The 24,793-nt window shown below is 48.1% G+C and overlaps 1 protein-coding gene across 1 annotated transcript in view; it reads right to left on the minus strand.

The window, feature by feature from the left end:
* The window catches only part of AGBL1 (AGBL carboxypeptidase 1), a gene marked incomplete at its 3' end in the record, with an annotated part of 374,941 nt that overhangs the window by 241,661 nt on the left and 108,487 nt on the right, over positions 1–24,793 (minus strand). The window contains exons 16-17 of the mRNA XM_081124548.1: positions 24,113–24,257; positions 15,088–15,241 (exon numbers count right to left, since the gene is read on the minus strand). Of these exons, the coding sequence (XP_080980674.1) occupies positions 15,088–15,241; positions 24,113–24,257 (299 nt within the window). The remainder of the gene's footprint in view (positions 1–15,087; positions 15,242–24,112; positions 24,258–24,793) is intronic.

Below are 24,793 nucleotides of genomic sequence, written 5' to 3' on the forward strand. Positions count from 1 at the left end.
AGACAGAAGCAGCCCAAGGCGTGGCCAAGTGAGGAGCTTGCACAGGAGACCACCGCAAGCTGGCACCAGCCAGGACTAGACTCACGAGATAAACGCGAACCAGAAACAGAACCCTTTCGCAGAGGGGAGAGCAGGAAAAACTGCCTGGTTTGACTGCGGTGCTGCTCTGGGAAAGTGCTCGTGGATAGATGGTTTTCAGTGCAAATTCACACGACTCATGTAATTTAAAAGTCAGTAAGCCAAGAATTCAACTTAAAGTGGACCCAAGTTGAAAGTGCTGCTGGGTGATGGGCAGAAGAAGTTCTCTGAGGAGGGAGCCCAGCCCAGATTACGAAGTTTTCCCCCCAGATGCAGATCCAAGTTATTGGGCATCTTACAATCAATACTCATAAGGCATACAAGACAAGACACTACAAAGGAAAGCTGGCAGAAGCAACTGGTGTTAAAAAAAAAAAAAAAAAAAAACTCCAAATACAAATACTATTGGAAATAGATATACCAGTCAAATACAAACATGAAGGAAATTTAAAGGATATTAAGATTGCGCAAAATCCTCTTTAAGGTGCTTGAGCTCGAGAGATCGCTACATAATCGCCAATGTTTCAATCGACTAGGAAGATACAATGTATTTCTAAACTCTCCCGCAACTAGCAACATAGACTCAAAGCACATAAAGCAAAATGTGTTAACTCAACAAGGAAAAATGTAATGGGAAATATTAGCACAAGTCTCAAAAATGATAGACCAAGGAGTCAAAGAAGTTATTAAAGATATTGGAGATTCAAATGACACAAATAACATGTTTGATCTAAAGCATATACAAAGAACAGTGTACCCGACAGTGGGAGAATGCGCATTCCTCTTACGCGCACACGAGACATTTATGAAACACAGCCATGCATCGGGCCATAGAGTAGCCCCAACAATTACCAAAGGGGGAGCAACAGGCAGATGACATTTCCTGTTCATAATAAAGTTAATTTAATATTAAAAGTAAGTCGATATCTAAACAAACTCCATGTATCTGGATGTTTAAAAGAGACTCTTCATTAATTCATGGGTCAAAAATGAATCATAATGGATATTAGAAAAATTTTAGCACTGACAGAAAATTAAAATAGCACACAGAAATGCCAACAGCATAGAAGTAAAGCGATATTCAGAGGAAAATGGATTCTTTTAAATGCTTATATCAGAAAATAATAAGGTGTGAGCAATGTGAACTAATGAAAATAAAGCTGCAACTACACAATAAAAGAACCTATGATCAAAGTTATGCCAGCAATTTTAAAAATGAGATTAAATAGACACATTACGGGGGGGAGGGGATAAGGCATCTTACAAATTTTTTTTTTTTTAAATGGTGTGGGGGTGGGTAGAAGAGGGTATAGGTGAGATAAGTGGTGATAGAAGGAGACTTGACTTGGGGTGGGGAACACACAATACAACACATTATAGAATTATACACCTGAAACCTATATAATTTTATTAAGCAATGTCACCCCTCCAATAAATTCCATTTAAGATAAATAAAAATATTGCATTAAAAAAAAAATTGGAAAACCAAAAGAACAAAACAAAACCATTATTGAACCAATAAAGGAAATTAATCAATATGTTAAAAAACTTCTCACAAGAAAAGCCCCAGACAAATTCTCCCAACTATGTAAGAAAGAGGTTACTGTAATGTTCCACAAACTGGTCCAGAGAAGAGAAACAAACAACAAAAAGAAATACATCCTCAATTTATTTTAAGGGACAAACAACTCCGATACCAAAAGCAAACACAACAAAAGAAAAGAAAATGACATGCCCCTCACAACCGTGGACGTATATGCAAATCTTACATAAAATAAGATCAAATTAAACCAGGCAATGCATAAAAAAGATAATATATTATGACAGATGGGTTTACACCAGGACTGCAAGTTTAGTTTAATATTAGAAAATCAATTAATGTGATTTATCTCAATAACATATTGAAGGGGGAAAACTCTCTGATAATCATAATAGATGTGGAAAGAAGTATCTAAGAGAATTCAACATCAATTCATATTAGAAATCTTTTAGTCTACGGGGAACAGAAAGGCACTTTCTTAACCTCAGAAATGACACGCACGCACACTCACTCACACACACACACACACACACACACACACACACACACACCTTCAGTAAATGCCATCTTAATGGTGAAAGGCTGAAAGCATTTCCCTAAGATCAAGAGCAATGCACAGATACAATCACCATTTCTACTGACCGTTCATCGAAAAGTCCGGGCCAGTGTATGAAAGACAAGAAAATTAAACACACAAAAGATAAAACACTTAGAAATGAGAGGAAAAAGCCCTACCATTTGCAAATGATATGATTATCCACAGAGAAAACCCTATGTAAAAAAAAAAAAAATGATTAAAATGTAAAAAGCATTCAATTTTTTAAAATATGAAATTCATATAGAAAGATAAATTTCATTTATCTTTAGCAGTAGCAAATCATTTGAAAAAGAAATTTTAAACAAAAACATATTATTTACAATAGCCCATAAATATATAAAGTATTCAAGAATAAAGTTATGACACAGAAGCAAGTGCTTTATACAAAAAACCATGAAACTTTATGAAAACTACTGAAGAACCTTATCTAAATGGATGAATATAACCTGCTCTTGGAAACTTCTTGGACAAGAGCACTTGATATCATAGAAATGTCAGTTTTTTTCCTATAGGTATATAATTTCAATAAAAGCCCAATAAAAACCCCATTAAGTGTTTTTCCATGATTGATTACAAACTGATACAAGTTTCCCCTGCTTTCCAAAAGTTCACTTTATGACACTTCACTGTTCTGAGAGACCTACATTAGTACATGTTTTTGCTAACCCAAAGAAATCTGAGAAGGATTTTTGCTTTTATAGGAAAAAAAAGGTGAAACTAGCATTTTGTGTCAGTTTTACAGCAAACTGTCATAAAGTCAGCGTGCACCTCGAGCTGTGAGGGTGACCCCACCAAGCTCCTTCCACACTCAGCACCTCAGCCCCAGCCCCAGCCCTCTGCACTGTGCCTGGGAGCACCTGGGCCTCATCTCGTCATTCAGTGCATCCTACGGTACCTGCGTCTTCCCTTCCACCGTTATAGCTTATAAAAGGTTTCACAGGAACACTCCACTTTAAGATAGTGGAGGAAACCTGTCCTGAAATTTATTTAGACATGAAAAAGGCCAAAAATAGTTAAAATGCTCTTAAAGAAGCAAAACAAAGTACAGGGCTTCCCTTTTAGACATCAAAACGTAGAGTGAGGAATTTCAGAGGGAAGGTGGGGATGGGGGGGAGGGTGGGGAGAGATTAACCAAAGAGCTTATATGCATAAATGCAGAATCCACAGACACAGGCAACAATGTGGGGAAGGCCTGGGGTGGCGTAGAAGGGGGTCAACGGCGGAAAAAAGGGAACATCTGTAATTCTTTCAACAATAAAGATACAGTTTTAAAAATAAAAATAAATAAAATGATAGAAATTAAAGCAATATGATATGGGTGCAGAGATGAGAACCATGAGTCTGAAATAAGATACCAGAAATAGGCCCACATGCCAAGAAAGAAAATGTGATATCAGAGCTGACACTGCACTTGAGGGGAGGGGAGGGTCCATGTGGAATGTGAGGGAAAGACAAAGCAATAGCAAGATGCTGGGAAATGAAAAGATGCTTCACAAAAGAGGAAATCTAAAGGGCCTAGGGGAGGAAATATTTGAAAAAATGTTCGACTTTGTCTACCAAAGAAATGCCAATCAAAACTACGAGCGATCCATCCGCACTTTCGGTTTCCACCTGAGGCTGCATTTCTCTGGCTTGAAAACTGTTCATCTGAATAAAGTTTCTCCTTTCACTGACTTCAAAAAACAAACAAACAAACAAAAACTATGAGAAATCATCACATACTCATCAGATTGGCAAAAGTCAGAAAGTTGGACAGCTGGGAGTATTAGCCGGGATGTAGCAACAGTAACTCTCATCTGCAACCGGCAGGAAGGTAACTTTGTATAAGTAACCACTTGGGAAACCAGTTGTGTACTTTCTGCTACAGCTAAATGTCTTTGTGGGGATGCACAGCCCTGCACCCAAAGCCCCCCCCTCCCTGTATGCACCCAGACTAGAGAAGCCCAGGCACGCATCACGGATGTCGCTGCAGCGCAGTCTGTCAGCGGAACAATCCAGGTGTAGCAACAGAACGGGGGAGTAAATGTGGGTATGTGCACACCGGGCGATACTATGTAGCAATAAAAATAAACCCCAGTGAGAAACTTTGTTGTTGTTTTTCTTAAATGTCCCTTCTGGCAGCAAGACTGTAAGGGGGAAACTGATCATTTAGAAACCACAACCTACAGAATGAACCCTGATTCACAAGCAAGATAAACCATGTCCAACTGAGCTGTGCTACACATTACAAATCATATCAGCTCAACGTCCTTTAATACCGGTTTAACCACAGACAAAACGATCTAACAGAATCTCTACAGGAACTCGTACACAATCAAGATACAATCACTGCCTATTCATTCCAGCGGCATGGTTTACGGGCTCTGACCAATCCCTGCCGACATTATCTATGACCAACTCCAGCCTCCAAACCCTACAAATGCCCTCCCGTAGCTCCCCCTTTGAAATGCTCAATGACTCTCCGTCTGTCAATTTGCCACAAGTTTAAATCTCACATTGTTTGACCAGAGGTCTGGCCCTGGTGGTCTTTGGCCCCCACGGTTTTATCAACAGCTACACATATCAGTGTGGATGAATCACTCTTAAAAGGGCAGTAAGACAGCCTGACTCCAGTAATTAAAAAAACAGAGGCAAATAAGATTAATATATATGTGTGTGTGTATGTATAATGAAACCTATGTATATGATTAAACTATAAAGCAAAGCAGGGATATAATTAATGAAGAATTCTAAAGAAGAAATGAGACTTGCAAAAAACACTCAGGGGACTTTGTAGGTACTGGTAACTTTTTTTTTAATGGGTGGTGGGCAAACAGGTGTTTATTGTATTGTTTTATGCTCTATTTATGCCTATAACAAATTGTACTGCACAGAGAATATGGCTCATGATTTTTAAAAATTAGATTTTCAAATGAGAAAGCAGGAGCTGATGTTGGTTAAATGGTTTGCCCAAGCAAGCAAAGCTAATTAGAACATAAAGCTTTGATGACAGGGACTGGGCACTGCTGTATTCCCAACACCCAGAATGGAATATTTCATGAAGCAGATCCACAACAAGTGTTTGCTGGATAAATGGAGAAGCTGGGAACCACCTATTTAATAACAATCTATTTTTTCCACTCATGATACCATAATGCACGAACCAATAAGTCCCAGGAAGAAGGCTGGTGTCGATAACGTCCTCAAGGGCCTTTCCATTTAAACAGGGCGTCTATATTCTATAATCCTCTATTTCAAGAACTTCTAGGACCAAATCTGGCCCACCTTTTATTTTTATAATTAAAGTTTTATTGGTACACAACCATGGCCACTTATGTATTTATTGGCTATAGCTGTTTTCACGTGACAAAGCCACCAGAGTTGAGTAGTTGAAACATAACAGATGTCTTTTCTTAGAGTAACTTTTTGTATATCAGCTGAAAAGGAAGGTTGTACCCCAGCATCCATTTCTGATTGACAATATTGATACACGGATTGACATATAATACATTTCCTTGATGTTGGAAGTTCCAAAGAGTTGCTACTCTCCCAAGATTTAAGGGGCAACTTCCACATTCCCAATCTGCTTTTCTTCTATGAGGACCTCTCTCTTCCTCCAGACAAGTGACAGTGAGAGCACCCATCTCTTTCCAGAGACACCCCTCTCCCTACCGGTTAGGGCATGGTCTTGCTCGATGAGCGGGATCCACCAGCTTACGACGCTGACATCATCCACCTCAACATGGGGCACAACACCCTCCAACTCTGCCTTTTAATCTGCACCCCCTTTTATGAAACAATAGAGGGTTGAGAAAGCCTAGCTCATTCTGACCAGCTCTGAACTAAAGATAAGCATCCTTCATTTAAAAAACAAACAAACATCAGCTTTATCTCCAAAGTTATTCCAAGAAAAGTGCTTGAGCGTTTCATAATTAACATGTGGCAGCAGGTGCTTGTGAACAAACCAGGCACAATTATAATAACTTGAAGTCAATAATTCATAAACAATAATGTATTATTAATCAATTATTGGGGCCTGAACAACATTTAATGAGATTAAGCTGACTGCCACACTGCGCTGTTGGATGCGCATTGATTTAATCGGGGCGCTTAATTAAACTATGCACATCGCCCACCACTCATTACATCACAGCCTCCGCTCCACCTCTCTTCCTTGTAAATTAGGAATTGTTATTGATCGAAAAGAAATTAAGATAAGGATCCTGGCTTTTCATAACAACTTATGAAACCACCAGACGGTCTGGCTACGTTTCTTTCTGATCGTAAGAATAAACGCTAGTCTGCATAATTTTACTTGGGCTGCAATTTGGTATGCAGGGATTGTGGTTTTCTTCCAGAGTTCAGAATCTTAATAACCAGGATGTACCTCAGCAAAGAAGAGAATCGCTGACAACCCTCCATTTTAAAGACCAAAAACATGAACCTGCACAGAAAGGAAAAAGCCTTGCAAAATACCGAGATGCATTGTGATTCAGATTTGCGTCTCCCCTCCCTCCCCCACGCCCATTTCCCAGCATGAAGTGTTTACAAAACCCTGAAGGAGCCCTGGGGGTGGCTCAGGTGGTTGGGCCCCGCCCCTTGCACCAGGAGGTCACGGGTTCGTTCCCCATTGGGGCTCGTGCCGGGTTGCAGACGAGGTCCCCAGTAGGGGGCGTGCAAGAGGCACCTCTCACATCGATGTTTCTCTCTCGCTCTAAAACAATCAATAAACTATTCTTAAAAAAAAAAAAAAAAACACAGAAAAAAACCCTGAATTAAGCTCCCATCTACTGAAAACATGAGAGGCATTCCCATTTTATCCACGAGTTTCCAGGAGCGTCTTCTGGAGGCTGAAAGCCGCTTCCCCAGGAGCGGAGCGTTTTCAGGATCATCCATCGCCACCACGGTGCATAAATCCCCGTCTTCTGACATACAGGTCCTCTTTCCCCTTGACACACTGCTAATGACGGGAGTTATTTATGCTGAACATCGAACAAAATGTGTTTTGCTCAGCGTTGCAGCTGGCTGATCCCGCCGGAGGGGAGACCGTGGCGGCCGTGCTGAAGCATCCCGGGGTATGGGGAGCCTGCTGGTCCCCCTCATTAGGGCTTTACCTGTCCGCTTCACAAGCAGCGGCTTCCAACCTGCGTGCGCTTCACTACGTGCCAGAGGATGCCGTTGCCCTGGAACGTTCTTCGATGTCAAAATCCACAGCTGCCGGTGGCATTCGACCCTCGACGAGTCACAGAAAATCATCCTTGGGGACGATGCGCACAGAGCGTGGGGCTCCACCCAGGCCCCCTCAGCGGAGACGCGCAAGGTCTTGGTGCACGTGTCTGTTCTGGGAAAAGACGGCTCCGAGCCGGGGCTCCGGGGGGGACTCCATCACCCGATCGTTACCATGTGGCTATGGACGTACATTTTAACTGTAGCATTTCAGGCCACTGTTCGTACGCCCAGTGACTCCGTCCAGGATCCCGCATCTCCCCTGTGACTGGATTGGTGATCCAGCTACACCCTCACGGGGCTCCAGTTTACAAGAGCCTATCTGCCCGAGCGACTTTCCTTCTTCAGCTCTGGGAGGACGGGGGTAGGAAGGGCCACAGACAAATCGGAAAATGCCCGATCGCTCACGTCAGTTTTCACCACTAAACACAATCCCTACTTTCAAGAGGAGGAAGGGTCTCATCACAGTCAGCGTCCTGCGAGTCGGGCCTGCGACGGGACTGCGTTTTGCTCCGGAGGGGAAGGGCGTCCCTGCTGCCACCATCGGTCATCATTCACCCCAACAGGGCGGAATGGGGGGTCCCATAGGCCCGGGAATGTTCACTGTGGAAGAGCTGCTAGGATTCCTCAGCCGGTTCCACGGCATCACTCCGCCCTGGCGTCCCGAGAGCGTGGGCAACAGGGATGAGCCATGCTGCGGGTCATTCCCTGTCCCGGGCACGCTAAGGGCACCCGCCCTGCAAAGGACAACTTGGGAGCAAGGAGTGCCTCCCGCAGCTGCAGGTGCCCCAAGCAAGCCTCACAGAACAGAACCGGGGTGGGTTCGATAACCGTCTCGTTGGGGTTTCGGGTGTTGCCATCAGACAGAGGAGGTGCCTCCAAGTGAATTAGTCGCTTAAAGGCAAAAAAACTAAATAAATTAAAAACCACCCTTCTGCCGATATGCGTGATGTCAAAGAAAAACAGGCAAGAAGCACTGGGAAAATTTGGTCCTTAGTTGGATTCTTAATTCGGAAATTCCAAAATACCTCTGCACTAAAATTCTTACTTTCTGCTGAATGGGAAAAAAAAAAAAAAAGTATTCCAAGAATCAGAAGGGGGGGCGTCTTCTTTGAGCAGCGCTAATGTCAACTGTAAACATTCAACAGCAGATACACTGTCTCAGGTCCACAGACTCTCAGATTCTTATTATCCATTACGGTAAACAAAACCAAACCACAGACTTTCGTTTTCCTTTCTAATGGAAAGAGGGGGCGTGTAAAGTGGAGAGATCAAGGAGTCAGAACTCCCATGTCCAGCGGAATAACAGACGGATATTCTGAGCAACCCTCCGAACGAAACCAGCACCGTGCCCAAACACAACATTTCTTCAGAAATCGCTTCTAAAGCGTGGCTGATCTGGTCCGAAAAGAAGCAATCGTGTAGATGCCTAAAATGAAGCAAGACCAAAGGACACATCGGAGCCTACGTCCCCCGTGGCTTCAGCCAAGCCCTGAGCCGCGAGCTTCTGCTCCGGAGGCGGCAGGAGACACGGGCGAGCGAGCCACTGGCTCGCCCCCGGGGGCCTCCAATAGGAGACTCCGCGTAACGCCGACGCCCCAAAGGTCTTCACGCTCAGTGCGCAGGAAGGGGAAGCGAGAACAAGCATTCATCTCCGTCTGCCCCAAGAATGCGTAACGACAACCAAATTCTCACATACATGAACTCACGGTTGGCCCGCCCGGTGGTCGTGTGCAAGGGCTGTTGGCCTCGTGGAGCTCAGGCGTGGGCCGCGAAGACGAGCGAACAAAGTCACGTGTCAGAGAGGCTCTGAGTGGGGGGACATGAGACACGGTGACCCGGGAAGGCTTCCTTCACCCGAGTCAGGGTGACACGGGACGAGCAGAAATCAACCTCGCCAGGCCACGGAGGAAAAGCGCTGCACTCGGGCGAGAACGGCAAACGCAGAGGCCCGAGGGGGGCAGTCAGGGTGCTGAGTTCAAGGGGCAGGTAGAACATCAGGCGGCTGAAGGGTGTTGAGTGGCAGTGGGGTAAGATGCAGTGGGAAAGGCTTGCCCAGCCTTCCCGAGGCGGTAAAATTTAGATTTTACTAAAATCATGAGGGTCATTCGTGTTAACACGATGAGCGATATCCTCACGCGATGGAGAAGCCTCGAGCACGTTACCTGTAGTATAAACTGCTATTTCTACGTATAGGAAACGGGATCTTGAAGGTGAAACGTTTTTCTCTCTCTGCTCCACAGCTCGAAGGGGCAGGGTGTGGGGGTGAAAATGGAGATACTGACTGTGACTCTTTTCTTTGCCCCACAGAGCTGTTGTGAGCAGCGATCAATCACTCGTAAACACTCTGTAAACAGTTAATTACCTTAAAAGATATAAATTATTACATCTCATGAACATATTTATAGGATACAACACCCCAGGATTCTGATGAAATATGTTACATGTTTCTGCTACAGTAGCCACACACAGTCAACTTTTAGTATCCTCGCTAATTGAGAAAATTATTCAGGCAATGCGAAATTTGTTTTTTATTTCCCTCAGAAATAGATTATATTTTACAGCACACTGGCTTTATAATGATGTTTAGCCCGAGTGCTTACGTAATTTGCAGGCCTCTGGAAACGCACGTTTCCCAAACTGAACGCATTCCTCCACAACAGTCTTATACCCTCATAGCTCCCTCCGTGGGCATTAAAATGGGTGCCCTGCCCAGCCGGCGTGGCTCAGCGGCTGAGCGTTGACCCAGGATCCGGGACATCGGGGTTCGATTCCCAATCAGGGGCCCATGCTCGGGTTTTGGGCTCGACCCCTGCTGGAAGCAGCCGATCCATGACTCTCATCATTGATGTTTCTCTCTCTCCCTCTCCCTTCCTCTCTCCGAAATCAATAAAAATGTATTTTAAAAAATAAAATACAATGGGCGCCCATCACCCAAAGTACAACTGGTTCAGCTGCTCACCCTTTATCCCTGACTCCCGATCCACCACCAGGATCTCTCGCTTCTAACGCAGACGCGTCTCCCCCATCTGGGCCTTTCCCTCCCACTTCCACAAACTTACCTTCCCGGGAGTCTCATCACCCACACAGGTGGCTGATAGCGGCTGTTACATCCGAAACACTCACGATGGGCCAGGCACTCTTCTAAGGCCTGGACGCTCCTGAGATTGCCCCTGTGCAGAAGGCACTAATATTCTACACAACTTATCAATGGGGAAACCCAAGCACCGGGTGCTTACGTATCTTTTCCAAGGTGAGAACCCCAGTGAGTCCGAGTCGAGGGCCGACGCACCTCAGGACGTCTCTGCGCTGGGCTCCGCGGCCCCACCCTCTCCTCGCTCCGACTCCCCTTCACAATACTGCCACAGAACCTTCCTCCACAACCAATCTGAGCTCGTCAGTCCTCTGCTTTTAATAACATCCTATTAGCTCATCGCCGCCTTCAGGGGAAACTTCTAATGAGAAAAACAAGATCCTTCATCACTCAGCCCAAAGTCCCTGCCCCTCCCTATCGTCCGACCCCTCAGTCAACCGTCCCTCCCCCGGCAGACCTGGCACCTGAGGCTTTCACAGCCTCATGTCCAGCCCTCCTGCGTCTGCAAATGCTGTTTTTCTGCTTGAAAAGACGCCCCCGTCCCCGTATCTCTGCACGTGGCAGTCTGACTTCAAAACGCGGGTGAACCAGCGCTGGATCTCAGCGTTATTATAAAACGGTAATTATTTTCTTCATCGACTCGCAAGGGACCTCTGAGGACCAAATCATATGATGTAAAAACTCTGCGAGAGTAAAATCCGTGATAGGGTGTAAGCAAAGCTACTCAACTACAAGGCCCACCGTGCCCGTGGGATCTCCCGTAAGGCTACGACCCCCCCATTCTACCGCGAACGCCGGCCAACGCTCCGGTCCCTGCGCCCCCACTGACCTCCGTCTACCCCCGGCCCTGGTACAACGTGATTATAATGACCTGTTAACCTGAACTTCACAGCCGCACTCCCTGTAGACTCTAAATGCCTCTGTGGCAAGGATTAAATATTTATCTGCGTTCCTAATATCCACGGTGGGCCTACCCCTGGCTGCCTGAAGAGAGGGAACCCCGAGGCCAAAAACTGGGGGCACAGTTCAGCTTCTGTAATTCCAACTCCTTTTATTAAAAATTTCCATCGAGAGATGTCTTTATGCCCTTGTAGTTCTTTTTTTTTTTGGTTACAATATCTATCAGAAGCAGTGCTTTACAGAAAACAAAACCAAACTAAAACATAATTGTAGCAGGAGCCAAGACGTCTGAGGTCCAGAGCCACCTCTGCCGTTCACTCGCCAGGTGACGCAGACGGCAACCGGAAAGTCTCACCTTCGTATTCTTTATGGACGTCTCAGCTCCAAAGCGTAGCCACCCCTCAGTAATACCTGGCCCCACATTCCCGGGGGGGGGGGCAAAAAAACACCCCGACTCTCCGGCCTTCCCTGGAGTCTGTTTCCCTGCAGCTCTGTCACTCCGAGACCCCCCAAGGGAAGGCCGCGTCCATCCCACCGGACCGGGCGGCGGAGGGAGACGGAGACCAGAGACGACGCAGGAAGATGTGCAGAGAAGCCAAGAGGGGGTCCTGTGACTGTGTATTTTTCCACCCGGTTCTGATTTAAAACCACTTACAAGTTACAACTCCCAGCCCCGGGCAGGTGCTCGCGGCAGCTCCTTACACTCTCGGGACCCCGTGTAAATCTTTTTTTTTTTTTTCTGAGAGCAGCTATTGTCTTCCAAGGAAAAGCTTTTTAGCGTAATGGCAGGCTGAACAGAACAGGCTTTTGTAAGAATATTTTTAAGAAAAAGGGAAAGAGAAAAGGCATTCTTTAACTACTGCAAATGAGGCCTCAAGCTCCCCGGCCCCCCCCCAGGCCCCCTGGAAAGAGCAGCGTGTGGCCCCGGGAGGGGGGGAGGGAGGCTATCTCACCCCCACAGACGAGAAAGGTCGTGCCCGTGGAGACCCACCCCCCCCTCCCACCTTCGCTGGTTCTCTCAGTTAGTGACTCCTGTACTTGGCAGATGAGAGTTTCTACTAAGAGACGGACACGCGCCCTCAGAAAGCGTTCCACAAACCAGGCCCTCCCGCCAGCGAGCTCTCGGGGACAGGGGGGCGATACCGATGCTGTCTCAAAGGGAAAAAGTCAGCAATAAAACCCCCGGGGAAAACGGGGCGCCCCTCATGGAGAGTGAAAAGGTCGGGGGTCCTCAGGAGGGAGCGTGTCTGGGGTGAGAGCGTTTCTGGGGGGTTCCCCAGGGGTGGCGGGGCCTAGAGGAGGGGGGATATCCTGAATCGCACCGTGGGCTCCTCCCTGAGCACCCACTTTCTGCTCCTGTGGCCTCAGCTGGTTCCTGACCCCCAGGGAGCCTTAACTTTGCATCTGCGAACGGGAAAAAGACACGTGTAGGACGCCCGGTGACGCCAGAGGCAAGAATCCGGGAGCAGGCAGGGTTCAGGGAACGGCTGGGTCTTGGCAAAAGCAGAAGCATCGCCCTCTCCGGGTTTCTCGCCCACTTCCACTCGGGTCTGGGTGAACGGTGACCCGCCCCCCGCAGGACTTTCTGGACGCTCCGCCTTGCTCTCGGTTCTGCTGAAATTCAGCATCTCCGCTCAGTTAGGACCCAAACACCGCATTGCGCGCACCCCACCTCTGAAGGACGTGTGACCGGTCAGCCCGCCGCCTGGCAGACGCAGGTGCAACAGGCCTGTTAATCAAAGTACCTATTAACACAGAAAAGGTAAAAGGATCTTACTTATTGATTTTACAGAGAGAGAGAGGAAGGGGGGGGGAGAGAAACATGGGGGGGTTGCCTCCCCTACGTTCACCGACCGGGGATCGAACCCGCAACCTGAGCGTGTGCCCTGACGGGGAATCGAACCGGTGACCTCCTGGTGAAGGGGGGTGACGCTCCGACCACCTGAGCCACCCACCCAGCCAGGCAGCCCAGCCCTGCCCTCGTTTCTTGGATTTCTAAAGCAAGGCTGCAAGTGGTCATCCCACGCGGCGGGTGAGTCCTTCAGCGACAGGGCCTCCTCGTGAGGGGTGCGTGGCCCCCACTGACCCGGAAAGGAGCCGAGTCGCAGCTCAGCACAACCCCAACCCCCCAAACCCCCAATCCCCCAACCCCAACCGGTCCGAGGCCCCTGGAGGAAGGCAGCAGGTAAGACGACTGGCGCTCGCCTGGCGGGAGGGAGCCTGGAGCCGCTGGCTCACTTGCTGTCCTAAATCGATGCAGGACACTTTGTGGTTCACGGGAAGTTAAGTGGTTTTATTTCGGATTCGCAGGCACAGCTAATTGCGTTTCCGAGGGTGAGCGCTGTTTATATTGTGCTGGGGGTTTTGGTTTTTTTCTTTTAGCAGCACAGCGACGGCGTGTGTTCACGCACACGCGTTTCGCCGCCGGCAGAGCGAGGTGTTACTCGCGGCCCGTCTGAGACGACGCTCCCGGAGCTGCAGCCCCGGCCACGCGGCCTCGGCTCTGTGCCGGGACCTGAGGGCCCACGTGTCCTCTCCCCCTTCCCTCCCGCCGCAGCGCCTGAAACATCCGCCGTGAAAACGCGTCCACTGGGTTAGGAAAGGAAAATGAAGTTCACCGTGAGCGGGGAGAGGTCACACATGTATCTGTGGTCAGTTTAGTGAGCGGCTGAGCTGCCTTCCCACAGCGTCAGGATGCAGAGCAGGCGGGGGGGGGGGGTTCGCCCACAGAAGGGGGCCCGAGCCGCGATGCCAGACACCTATGCTGCTGAGTAGGGACACCCGGCCTCCTCACCCACACAAACAGCTTCCCCAGCGATCCGGCAAAGCAGACCGAACGCGTCCTGCACGACCAGGAAACACAGATGGGCAGCGAGCGGGGTGGGGTGTTCGCCATGGTCACTTTTCAGCTCTATGACCTTGGGTCAGTCCCAGGCCCAGCTCTACCAATTGCAGGCCTCATTGTTCCAAGCGTTTTAAAGATTTTCGGGATGGTGAGAGAAGAGCTCCGGACAAAGGGCAAGGCCCTTCTAAGCACAGGGCCTTGCAGCTGCAAGGCGGCCACACCCATGGCGACGGCCTGGTCAGTCCTTTCTCCCGGGACAGAGCCCCGGGCTCCTCTGACCCAGCTCCTTGGGGCCCCTTGCGCAGCTATCACATCAGGAAGAAAACGAACAGCGTTCATCTAACCATCAAACGGGCCTCTCCGCTCCGGCCAGGATACCCCCCGAGACGAACAGCTGGCACCCGATCACGAGTTTAAGAGAGGAAACGGCCCTGATGCGTGAGAGTGTGCGTCTGCGATAACTAGCCTCGCAGAGGAAGCGGAAACCAGTGTCCTTCGGAAGCTGTGCTAAGGGGCCCTGCTCCCTCTTTTCCTAAATGAACGATTTCCTCGTGTGCCCAACCTCTCAGGGGCCTTTAACCACGTCTCCAGTCTTCATCTTAAAGTCGGAACGCTCTCTGTCGCTGTAACATCAACAGAAGCAGCAAGGTCAGCATCCACACAAATGCAAAGGCTCAGGCAGGTCCGCGTCCTGACTGGACGTTGGGGTTCTGCTCAGCCCCTATTTAGAAACTCAACCTGCAAAACACAGACTCCCACACACGCACTTTCTTAAATAAACGATCGTTCAGTGGCGGCGGCACTGGGGGGGCCCGAGGTGTACTCACGGAACTGCTCCAGGTGGTCAGCGCTGGCCGACTCGGGCATGGCCGTGATGGTCACCAGCGGACACGAGTTCCCTCCCAGCGTCTGGCAGAGAGCCTCCTGCCGGAAGTAAACCTCTCGGGGGTTCACGCTTTTTTCCAGGATATCGAGGTGAGTCTGGAGGGGAAACAAAACAGAAAGCGACAGGGTTAATGATTTTTTTACAATAATAAACAGCAATAAAGTTGACATTTGTGTGACCCCTTAGAGTTGAAGTTACTTGGGTGAGGCTGGTCTGCCCAGTATTGGGTGTGAAGCGGTTAAAGAGGGTCGATTCCCACCACCCACAGGTCCCTACAACAGGGAGCACCTCCCTCCCTCCCTCCCTCCCTCCCTCCCTCCCTCCCTCCCTCCCTTCCACTCTCTCTCTCTGAAAATGAAAAAAATATCCTTGAGTGACGATTAACCAAAAAAAAAAAAGAACAGTGTAAAACAATAGTCCAGTTAGGCAGGTTTTTAAGTCTAAATGTCTACTGAGAAGTTGATTACTACATTAGACAAAGACAAAAATTACTTTTTAGGGAGAAAATACATATTATCCCATTTAAATGTCATTGTCTGGTTCTAAATGAAATTGAAAAGAGATGTGTGAAGCAGAAATATAAATTAAAGCAAAGTATTAACATTTTCAACTTATATGGACAGAGTAACGTTATTTAATTCTTGGAAATGGAAAGGCAATGTCTGTATATATGTGTGTGTGTGTATATGTGTGTGTGTGTATATCTGTGTGTATATATGTATATATGTATGTGTGTATATGTGTGTATGTGTGTGTATGTGTGTATATGTGTGTATATGTGTGCATGTATATGTGTATATATGTGTGTGTATATACGTATGTGTATATATGTATATATGTATGTGTGTATATGTGTGTGTATGTGTGTATACGTGTGTGTATATATGTGTATATATGTATGTGTGTATGTGTGTATACATGTGTGTATATGTGTGTATATATGTATGTGTGTATATGTGTGTGTATATATGTGTGTATATGTGTGTGTATGTATATGTATATGTATATGTATATGTATATGTATATGTATATGTATATGTATATGTATATGTATATGTATATGTATATGTATCAAGATGACTAAGGGCGGGCTCTCACGTCAGACTACCTGGGTTCCAGTCCCGGCCGTGGATTCTGGAAAAGTCATGTAAATTCTGCACTTAACCCCCCTGTGACTCAGTTTCCTCACCTTTAAAATGTACATGGAAATACCGTTCCCCACCCCACTCGGGGCTGCTACACTGCAGCCATGTATGGTCCATGAGAAGTGCCGGTCACTTTTCAGGAAGCCCTCAACTTGAGCTGTGGTTACTGATGGAGAAATATAGGCCCAAATATGTTTTTTTAAGAACTAAAAGGGAAGCACTAGTAAAAAAAATCGAACAAAACGTGGCTGGTCCACTTTGCATATGAGGAGGAGAGAGGGGAGGCGGGAGGGAGGGGGCAATGGGGCCCGGAAAAAAACATAAAATAAAAATGACAGAAGTAACACCAAAAATCGGTACAAGTATAAACAGGTTAAACCGCCTTATTAAATGACAAAATTTTTCAGGCTAGTTGATATAAATCCCACTGTGTGTTGCATGTGAGAGGTGCTTTCGAAGAGAGCAGGGAAACAGACCCGACGTATGTGAAAACACGCCGAAATTATCCCTTTGTTTTGCGTGCCTCTACTGAAATATTTTAAGGCAGAAATATTGAAACTTAAAAGATAAACAAACATAAATTGAAGCAGGCACGGCAACGGAAATATAGGACAGAGTCGTATTGAAAAACAAGTGCATTAAATGGGATTTAAGAATCTTATTTTGACAAAGGGCACAATTCACAACGAACATATAAAACTCATAAATCTTAAGAATCAAATAACACAGGACTGAAATACACAACGTGACAATGGCAGAAGGGGAGAAATTGTACTAGGAGTGGGAGACTTTAAGACAGTTCCTCAGTCTTAAATCAATTGCACAAAAATAATGGTATCGTGTATGTGAACAATATTGTTTTTACGGATATATGTCAGCCTTTTTCTTTATAGGGAACATCTTTTTTTTCCCCTCAAGCATCCATGGAAATGTAACAGAAACTTATCAAACACAGGGCTATAAAAATCCAATAAATTTTCAAAATAAGCGGAAATTGTACAGACCACATTTTTCTGATAACAAACGAAGTTAGACTTAAGCAAAAATGGTCTCAGTATCAGCAAAAATAAAACCACCAGGAAACAGAAAAACATCCTCCTGGAAGGAGCTCACTGAAGGAATTCATGAATTAAAGAGAAAATCGATATTGAACTGGTATGATTAAAGCTCTGATAGACGAAGGGGGCATCTGGTTTCCCAGGGGAGATGACTCAGGCCAAGAATGGGAATGTCCCCGTCAGAATGTCAGCCACGAGTCTGCCGCCTTCGTCAGAAAAATTTTAGCACCTTAGTTAAGAGAAGGAAGGCAGCCCTGGATTGAAACGATACTCTCTGTGATCATAAACAAATCATTTTAACTGCTTTCAAAAAAGTCCTGGTGAAAGCTGCCGCTGCTGTTATTGTATCCCTGCCTCACAATTACTATCAAGACTTCGGGCCCCCAAAACTAGGAAAGCAATACTTTTGCAGCCTTTCCCAAAAAGTATCCCACAGGATGTTGCTGGGTGCTGGGCGTGGACAGTGAGGCAGAGGGGCGGGGCCGCGGTGAGCTGGAGAAAATAAAAATGTTCCCATGGCTGCGGAAATTTTCAGACCCTTTAATATGCCAGTTCTCTAACATGCACGGTGAACTCTTGGGGGGAAAACGGCACCCAGCACTTCATGAATTTATGTGCCCATTAAACTCTTTTTCTCTAAAGATCTCAGGACACTGGCGTCCTGCAGAATATGCCTCAGGGAACTGTCTTTGCTGAATTGTTTTTAATGTGTGTGTTTTGTTGTTTTGGTTTGTTTTTTTCCATCGAAGCTCTCTGTCCTACAATTCATTACGGCTACAAGGGTGAGGCGTGGGAGAGGCGGCGAGCCTCCTCCCGGGAAGCAGGGACCATCATTCTGCGACGTTACAATGTTGCAAACAGGCCACAGCTCTTTGGCGTCTGACACCAAAGTTAAACACATAGTAACAGAAGCTAAATTTCATAGATCACGACAAGGGAAGCAGGTTTAGAGGCAGGTTTGTCTACGGAAGTCACTGAGCACCATTCGCTGAGAGAGAGAAAAGCCGTAGAAAGTACCGCTGTGCCCACGGACACTGTCCTTCAAAGCAGTCACCTTCACTGGCTCCCGGGCGGCAAATGCAGGAGGGAGCCAAGTTCTAAAGGTTTTCTTCTCCTGTGAATTCTCTGAGAATTATCTATCATTCCCTTTTAATGATTAATAATGCTCCAACTCAATAAACGCCTCCTGTCTTTTAGCTTAAGCCCATCCTCTGTCAACTCTCATTGTTCACACAGCCGTCTCCCTGCGCCCCTCAGCGCCCCTCAGCGCCCTCTCTGTGCCACGCCGCCCGCCACCAAGCATGCACCACCTCTACCCTCAGGGCGCTGCTCTGGCTTCAGAGGGAAACCGGGTATAAACTTTGGTTGGGTTTCCTTTCACCAGCATTGCTCTTCTGAGAGTGGTCTTTTTAAGGGGACGCTTCCCCCCCCCCCCCCCCCCCGGGCCCAGCGAGGCCACGTCTAATTGGATATCGTTGGGATCGCCCATGAGGGGAGCAGGGGGCCTGAGCGCGTGTGCCAACCACCCACCGTCATCGCAGCCCCGCGGAAGCCACGGGGGTGGGTTTCTTTATGAACCGGGAAGGAGTTCGCGGCAATTATGGAAACCCCCGGAGGAGGTTATCTTCTTAGAAGAAAAATCCTGCCTACCCGAGAAAGATATCTGCAGCCTGCAGCCTCGCCCGTGCCTCTCCACAGGAGCTTCCTGCCGTCTCCTTTGTCAGCTACTCCCTCCAAACTCCCATGAAAGGCTGTACTTGACCTCGGCGGGCTACCCTGCTGAGGCTGCTGATAAAGCGAGAGGCAGTTGTGCCCGGGGAAAGCCTTTCTTACCGTCTCCCCGTCTGCATGCTCTCTGTCCCCCTCATTCAGAAGAAAGCTCGCCCCCGGGGAGGCGACCGATTTTATTTGTGTGCTGCCTGGTTCTCAGCTGTCACCCGAATGCACCCATCGGAGAATCGAAGGCCTCTCATCACGGAAGAACAAACTCCCACCTTGACGCCGAACAAAAGCTCCAGAACGTGCCCTGGGCAGGTCCTAATGAGCCTCCTCAAGCCGCCCGTCTGCCAACATCGCTCCCCTGCGTTAAACGCACTCGCTTTAAAGAAGTGACAGAGATAATTAGTCTCTGGGTGTCTACTCACAGATCTGCCAATTAGGAAGAAAAGGTGGTTTTAATATGCCTTTCCCATGAAAAATAAATGAAGTTATACAGCTGATGATTTGGGAAAGAAAGTAAAGAAAAAAAACAAGGGCCACCGACTGCCCTAAGACAACCATCACTAGCCACTGTACTTATTTCTTTTTGGTCCTTTATTTGGATTTTTTGCATAATTTTAATTTTATTATAAATTACGGAATGGGCATCTCTTCCTCAGTCCAGAAAATAATTACACGTCACCATCAAAAAAGAGACTAAATGGTCTGATGGTCACCATCTCTGTGGCTTCCTAGGTGTAGGGCCTTGGCTAACGCTTTCCATGGATGAAGTTATTTACTCTTTACAACAACCCACGGAGTCACCGCTTTTCTATTTCTGATTTTACAGATGAGGAAAACGGAGGCACTGAGAAGTTAAGCAGCTTGCCCACGGCTACACAGCAAGAAAACGCAGAGCTCAGGCTCAAAGCCAGGCCCGTCTGGCCCCAGAACGGGTTCTTCCATTGCGCTCAAGACCCTGGGGGCCCTTGTGGTCAATGATGTCACCGCTCACGCACATCCGGGCCCCTGCAGAGGGGCCTTTCACGCTCACCAGCTCGACGTCTGGGCCCCTTTATTGGTGCCTGCCCTTGGCTCTGGCCCACACAAGGGCGGGTCTCTGTCTATCGATGACCTGGCATCTGGGGGGGGGGGACCGCACTCCACCCTTTACGAGCCTTAGGCTCTTCCAACATATGGATCCTGCCTGTGACCGCTTTTCTTGCCTCTTGCCAGCTCACACGGTTATAAGTTCTCCGTGAGATCCCATTTTTCTTACCCCCTAAAACGCCCATCAGAAACGCTTGGGGTCCTCTTTTCGACCAATAACTACTGGCGTCCTAGGGGCGACCCACAACGTAAGCCGAACGCCTGAGCAAGTATTGCTGACACCACGTTAACGATTATTGCCATTACTGATAGCCTGATACGGACGACTACACGGGAACTCCTTCTGTTTGCTTCACACTTACCATAATATTGTGTTTCTTTCTTTTCGCTCTAATACTCTAATTTGGATAATTATCCGACAGAGTTCCTGGCAAGCATCTGGGAGAGATCAATTTTGAAAGGACCAAATACTAATTCTCTTATTACATGGATATCATAAAAAATTTTAAAGTTCCAAAATTATATTTGTGTTGAAAAACTTCCAACCTGCATCTCCTCTCCGCCATAAAAGCATCTGTAATTACTAAATATAATCCATATTATGAGACTTACAGACTGTGTTCCACACAGAAGTGCATTTTCTACCCCTCCACGTAACCCCCGACTATCACAGTTAAGTCTGCCCTCGGGGTACCAGTCACATTTAATTTATCACTGATCTGTGGGAAGAACACTGTGTCTCCTTAGGACGTGTCCAAAAATAAAAATGACTAGTGTGCATCAGGGAATGTGCTCCTTCCGTCCGTGGGGAGGGCGAGTGTTTTGTAGAGAAGTCGCGGAGCCAATTACTGTCTTAAACCAAGTGGGGGGGGGCACCGCCCTGCGCTGGTGGAAACGCAAAACCTTAGCCTGAGTATATGCATTTTTTACTTTCAAGTAACAAATTGTCTTTCTTTTTTCCTGTTCCACTCATTTAGGAGAAATTAAAAGGTATCCCTTTCCCTGTCTCTTTCTCATTAACTCTCCTCACACGTCTCTAGCTGGAAGACACTCACAGTCAATAGGTCAAGTAACCAGCCGATAAGCACCAGCTGATTAAGACCTCTCTCCCCTCCGAGACCAACTGAGTGGGGAGCAGGGGTCCTCTTTTCTGGTGTTTCTGTCCCTCATCAAGATGAAATTACCACACACACACACCCCCGCTGACCCCACGGCTCCTAAGCTATTTGTCGGCTGTAAACTTTAGTCCCTGTGCTCTACCTGGTCTAAGCCCACAGAGGTAAGCGTGCCCCAGGGGTACAAGCTACGACAGACAACAGCTGCTACGGCTTCAGTCCACTGTTTCAGGTCCATGGGGTCATCGAGTCACAGGATTCTAATAACCTCTGACGGCTGAGCTCAAGCGATCGGCCCAGGAATTTTACCTATAACTCTAAGTGCTCTGGATGCAGAACAGTGTTTCCCCCCAAACGCGGCCCCATTCTTATCTCAGGAGGGGTCCTTGCTAAGTGCCTCTGAGCTGATTCAAAATCTGAAATTCAAAATAAGAAGCCCGATGCCATCAAGGCCTAGCTGGAGGAGTTTCAGACTTGGAATCGGCTTGTAGGCACCTAAGCAAGAATCAGAGCCTCCTGGGAGAAGAAAGGGACCGTGTTTGAGGAACAACTCTATCCAGGTGAACCACACCCATGGTGCTCAGTGTTAAAAAAAAAAAAAGCTAAGGGCTGCCGTGGCCGGTTTGGCTCCGTGGCTAGAGCATCGGTCTGTGGACTGAAGGGTCACGGGTTTGATTTCTGGCCAAGGGCATGCACCTCGGTTACAAGCACAATACCCAGCCCTGGTCGGGGCACATGTGGGAGGCAACCAATTGATGTCTCTCTCACATCGATGTTTCTCTCTTTCTCTCCCCCCTTTCCATTCTCTCTGAAAAGCAATGGGGGGGAGGGAATAGCCTCAGATAAGAATTTTTTTAAAAAGCCAAGGCCTGATGAACTCAACCATCAGAAATTACAGAGTCCCACAACTTGATGGCTACATCACCTACCAAAGTGGACTGCATGGCAGGAGCCATCATCTGCCAGAGCAGCGAGGACCCTGCACCGATCTGATCTCAGAGCAGAACCCCTAAATTTCTTCTAAATTCTTCCCCCGTGAAGTAGAAAGGGCACAGGGGTAGACGTCAAAGGCCAGTGCTGTGTTCCCTGCTCAGCCGCTAGCTAGATGCGGGATTTCTAGGCCTCAATTTCTGCGTCTAGAAGTGGTAGGCCTGAATCAGACAAATTTCCCAACCCCTTTTGCATTCTAAAGTGTTATACTAGTTGCCACTGAGAATGTCAGCAGGGGCTAAGATATTCGGACACGAGGAAAGGACACTAGATCCGCGGATCATGCCCCCAACGGGAAAGGCAAACACACACTGAGAAATGAATCTCCTGCCCGGCTGGCGCGGCTCAGCGGTGGAGCATCGACCTATGAACCAGGAGGTTACAGTTCGATTCCAGGTCAGGGCACAGGCCTGGGTTTTGGGCTCGATCCCCAGCTGGGGGCGTGCAGGGGGCAGCCGATCAATGACTCTCATCATTGATGTTTCTCGCTCTCCCTTCCTCTCTCCGAAATCAGTAAAGACATAGTAAAAAAAAAAAAAAAAAAATCTTAGACATTGTGAATCTCCTGCCCCAGTGGACTTCATGTGCAGTGTTTCCCAGGTGAGACAAAGAGAAAAGCTACTGAAGTAGATTTTTAATGTTGCCTCTTTTCGGGCCTTAAAGGCAACAAGCATGTTTTATAACAAATGTGGCTTATTACAGCCTTGCTCGTGATGCACATTTCTTGGATTAACTTTAAGTGTGATACACAAATAATACTAGTTGTGTATCTTCTGCAATCTGGAAAACAGTGAAAATCTCTGTTCAGGAAAGACGACATATGGAGAGACGGGCAGACACGCTTCCCTGAAGCAGTTAGCCAAGTGGCTTAAGATACGCCTTTCTTGATGGGGGGGAAAAAAAAATTTCATTTATACTAGAACATGCCTGTGGAAGGCAGAGATGTTCTCGGTTATTATCTTTTCCTAACTCCTATCGCAGACTTGGAATGAAAATGCTCAGCCTCCTGGCTAGTGATCCAGACACTCATACACACACATATTATTATAAAAATGTTAATAACATTTTGCATTAACACAGAGGGTGAAGGTGCTTGACAGAGATGCTTCAGCTCATTAATCCTCAGGATATCCACGACACAGCCAGGGGAAAGGGGCCGTTTCCCAGCTCCTTCAAATGACAGAAAACCGCGCGGTACGTGAGCAGTTTGCCCACATCTGTCTCGTGAACCGTCTGCAGGGCCTGATAGGACACAGAATCCTAACCTCAGGTCTGGACTGACGGATGCTACGCTCCTCTCCTGCAAAGACCACAGACCTCACTGCGCAATTCGGCGTTTAATTCTCCCACATGTCTAGTCTGCCCGGGTCCTTCTCACGCAGGCAGGCCACGGCCACGGCCACGGGAACCACTGGACAAGCGAGGTGGCTGCTTGCTCACGGGCTCGGGGCGGCTCTCCAAGCTTTCGCTTCCCGCTTTCCGCTTCACCCCTCTCCATGGGTCCCCGACCTTGGAATCTGCGTCTCAGCTCCCCTCATGCTTTTACCCCGGTTCAACCCGATAACCTCACTGCGGTCTCACGTTTGAACTTGAGGGCTCCGCAGAGACAGAACCCCCAGGGAACGCCCCGCCTCCTACCCGCAACCTGCCCGTGAGGCGCGAGCGGGGGCTTTAGACCGTCGCTGGCCACGCCCTCAGCCTCGAGCCCTCTGTCCAAGAGACGGGACGCATGTGAAGCCACGTGGTCGGTGACAACAAGCCCTGGCCCCCTGAGGATCAGGGCCCCCCGAGTGTTCCCAGGACGGCCCCAGAGAGCCCCCTCAGCCCTGCGGGGGTGCTGCGGACGTTACCATGAGGGCGGTGTAGGTGTAGGGATAGTGGTAGGCCAGGTAGCAGGCATCGTCGCTGTGCGGGAAGGTGACGGCGAAGGTGAGGGTGTAGTAACACTTCCTAGACGCTCCCCCGGTGACGGCCGCGCTCTCGCGATAATGATTTCTAAGAGAGAAAGCAGAAGAGAGGAGTGTGAGGGGGCGTGAGGGAAACAGGCATTTAGGGTTCTCGGTGCTGCAAATTCCTCGCGTTATACGCCGGCCAGGGGGTCGCGGGAAACACTGTGCGGGGGAAACTTAGCAAACGGAGACGTGCGGGTGAGCTCACTGCCGGGCACAGGCCAGACCCGCCACGTCCTACGCGTGGCACACACGCCACGGGCCTTTCCCTGCTGTGTCTGGGAATGAGGCTCTCGAGTCACTGAGACAGAAAACAGGGGGAAGCGTGAACGATTCTGCTATTGCAGACTTACGCTTTCTTACCCAAACTCGGGTTCCCGAAGCTCTGCCCCCCCCCCCCCCCGAGATCACGGAGAGCACGGTCTTCTGCCCCTTCCTCCTGCCCAGGGCGGTTATTGGCGATCACTACCGTGTACCGAGTTCCAGCTCGGAACAGCCTGTCGTCTCTTATCACAGCCCGTTGAGTAGATAAAGGAACAGAGGCTTGGAAAAATTAACTTGTCGAACGCTGCAGAGCCAGGG

This window comes from Miniopterus schreibersii (assembly GCF_964146895.1).
Source record: "Miniopterus schreibersii genome assembly, chromosome: 22".
Classification (NCBI taxonomy): Eukaryota; Metazoa; Chordata; class Mammalia; order Chiroptera; family Miniopteridae; genus Miniopterus; species Miniopterus schreibersii.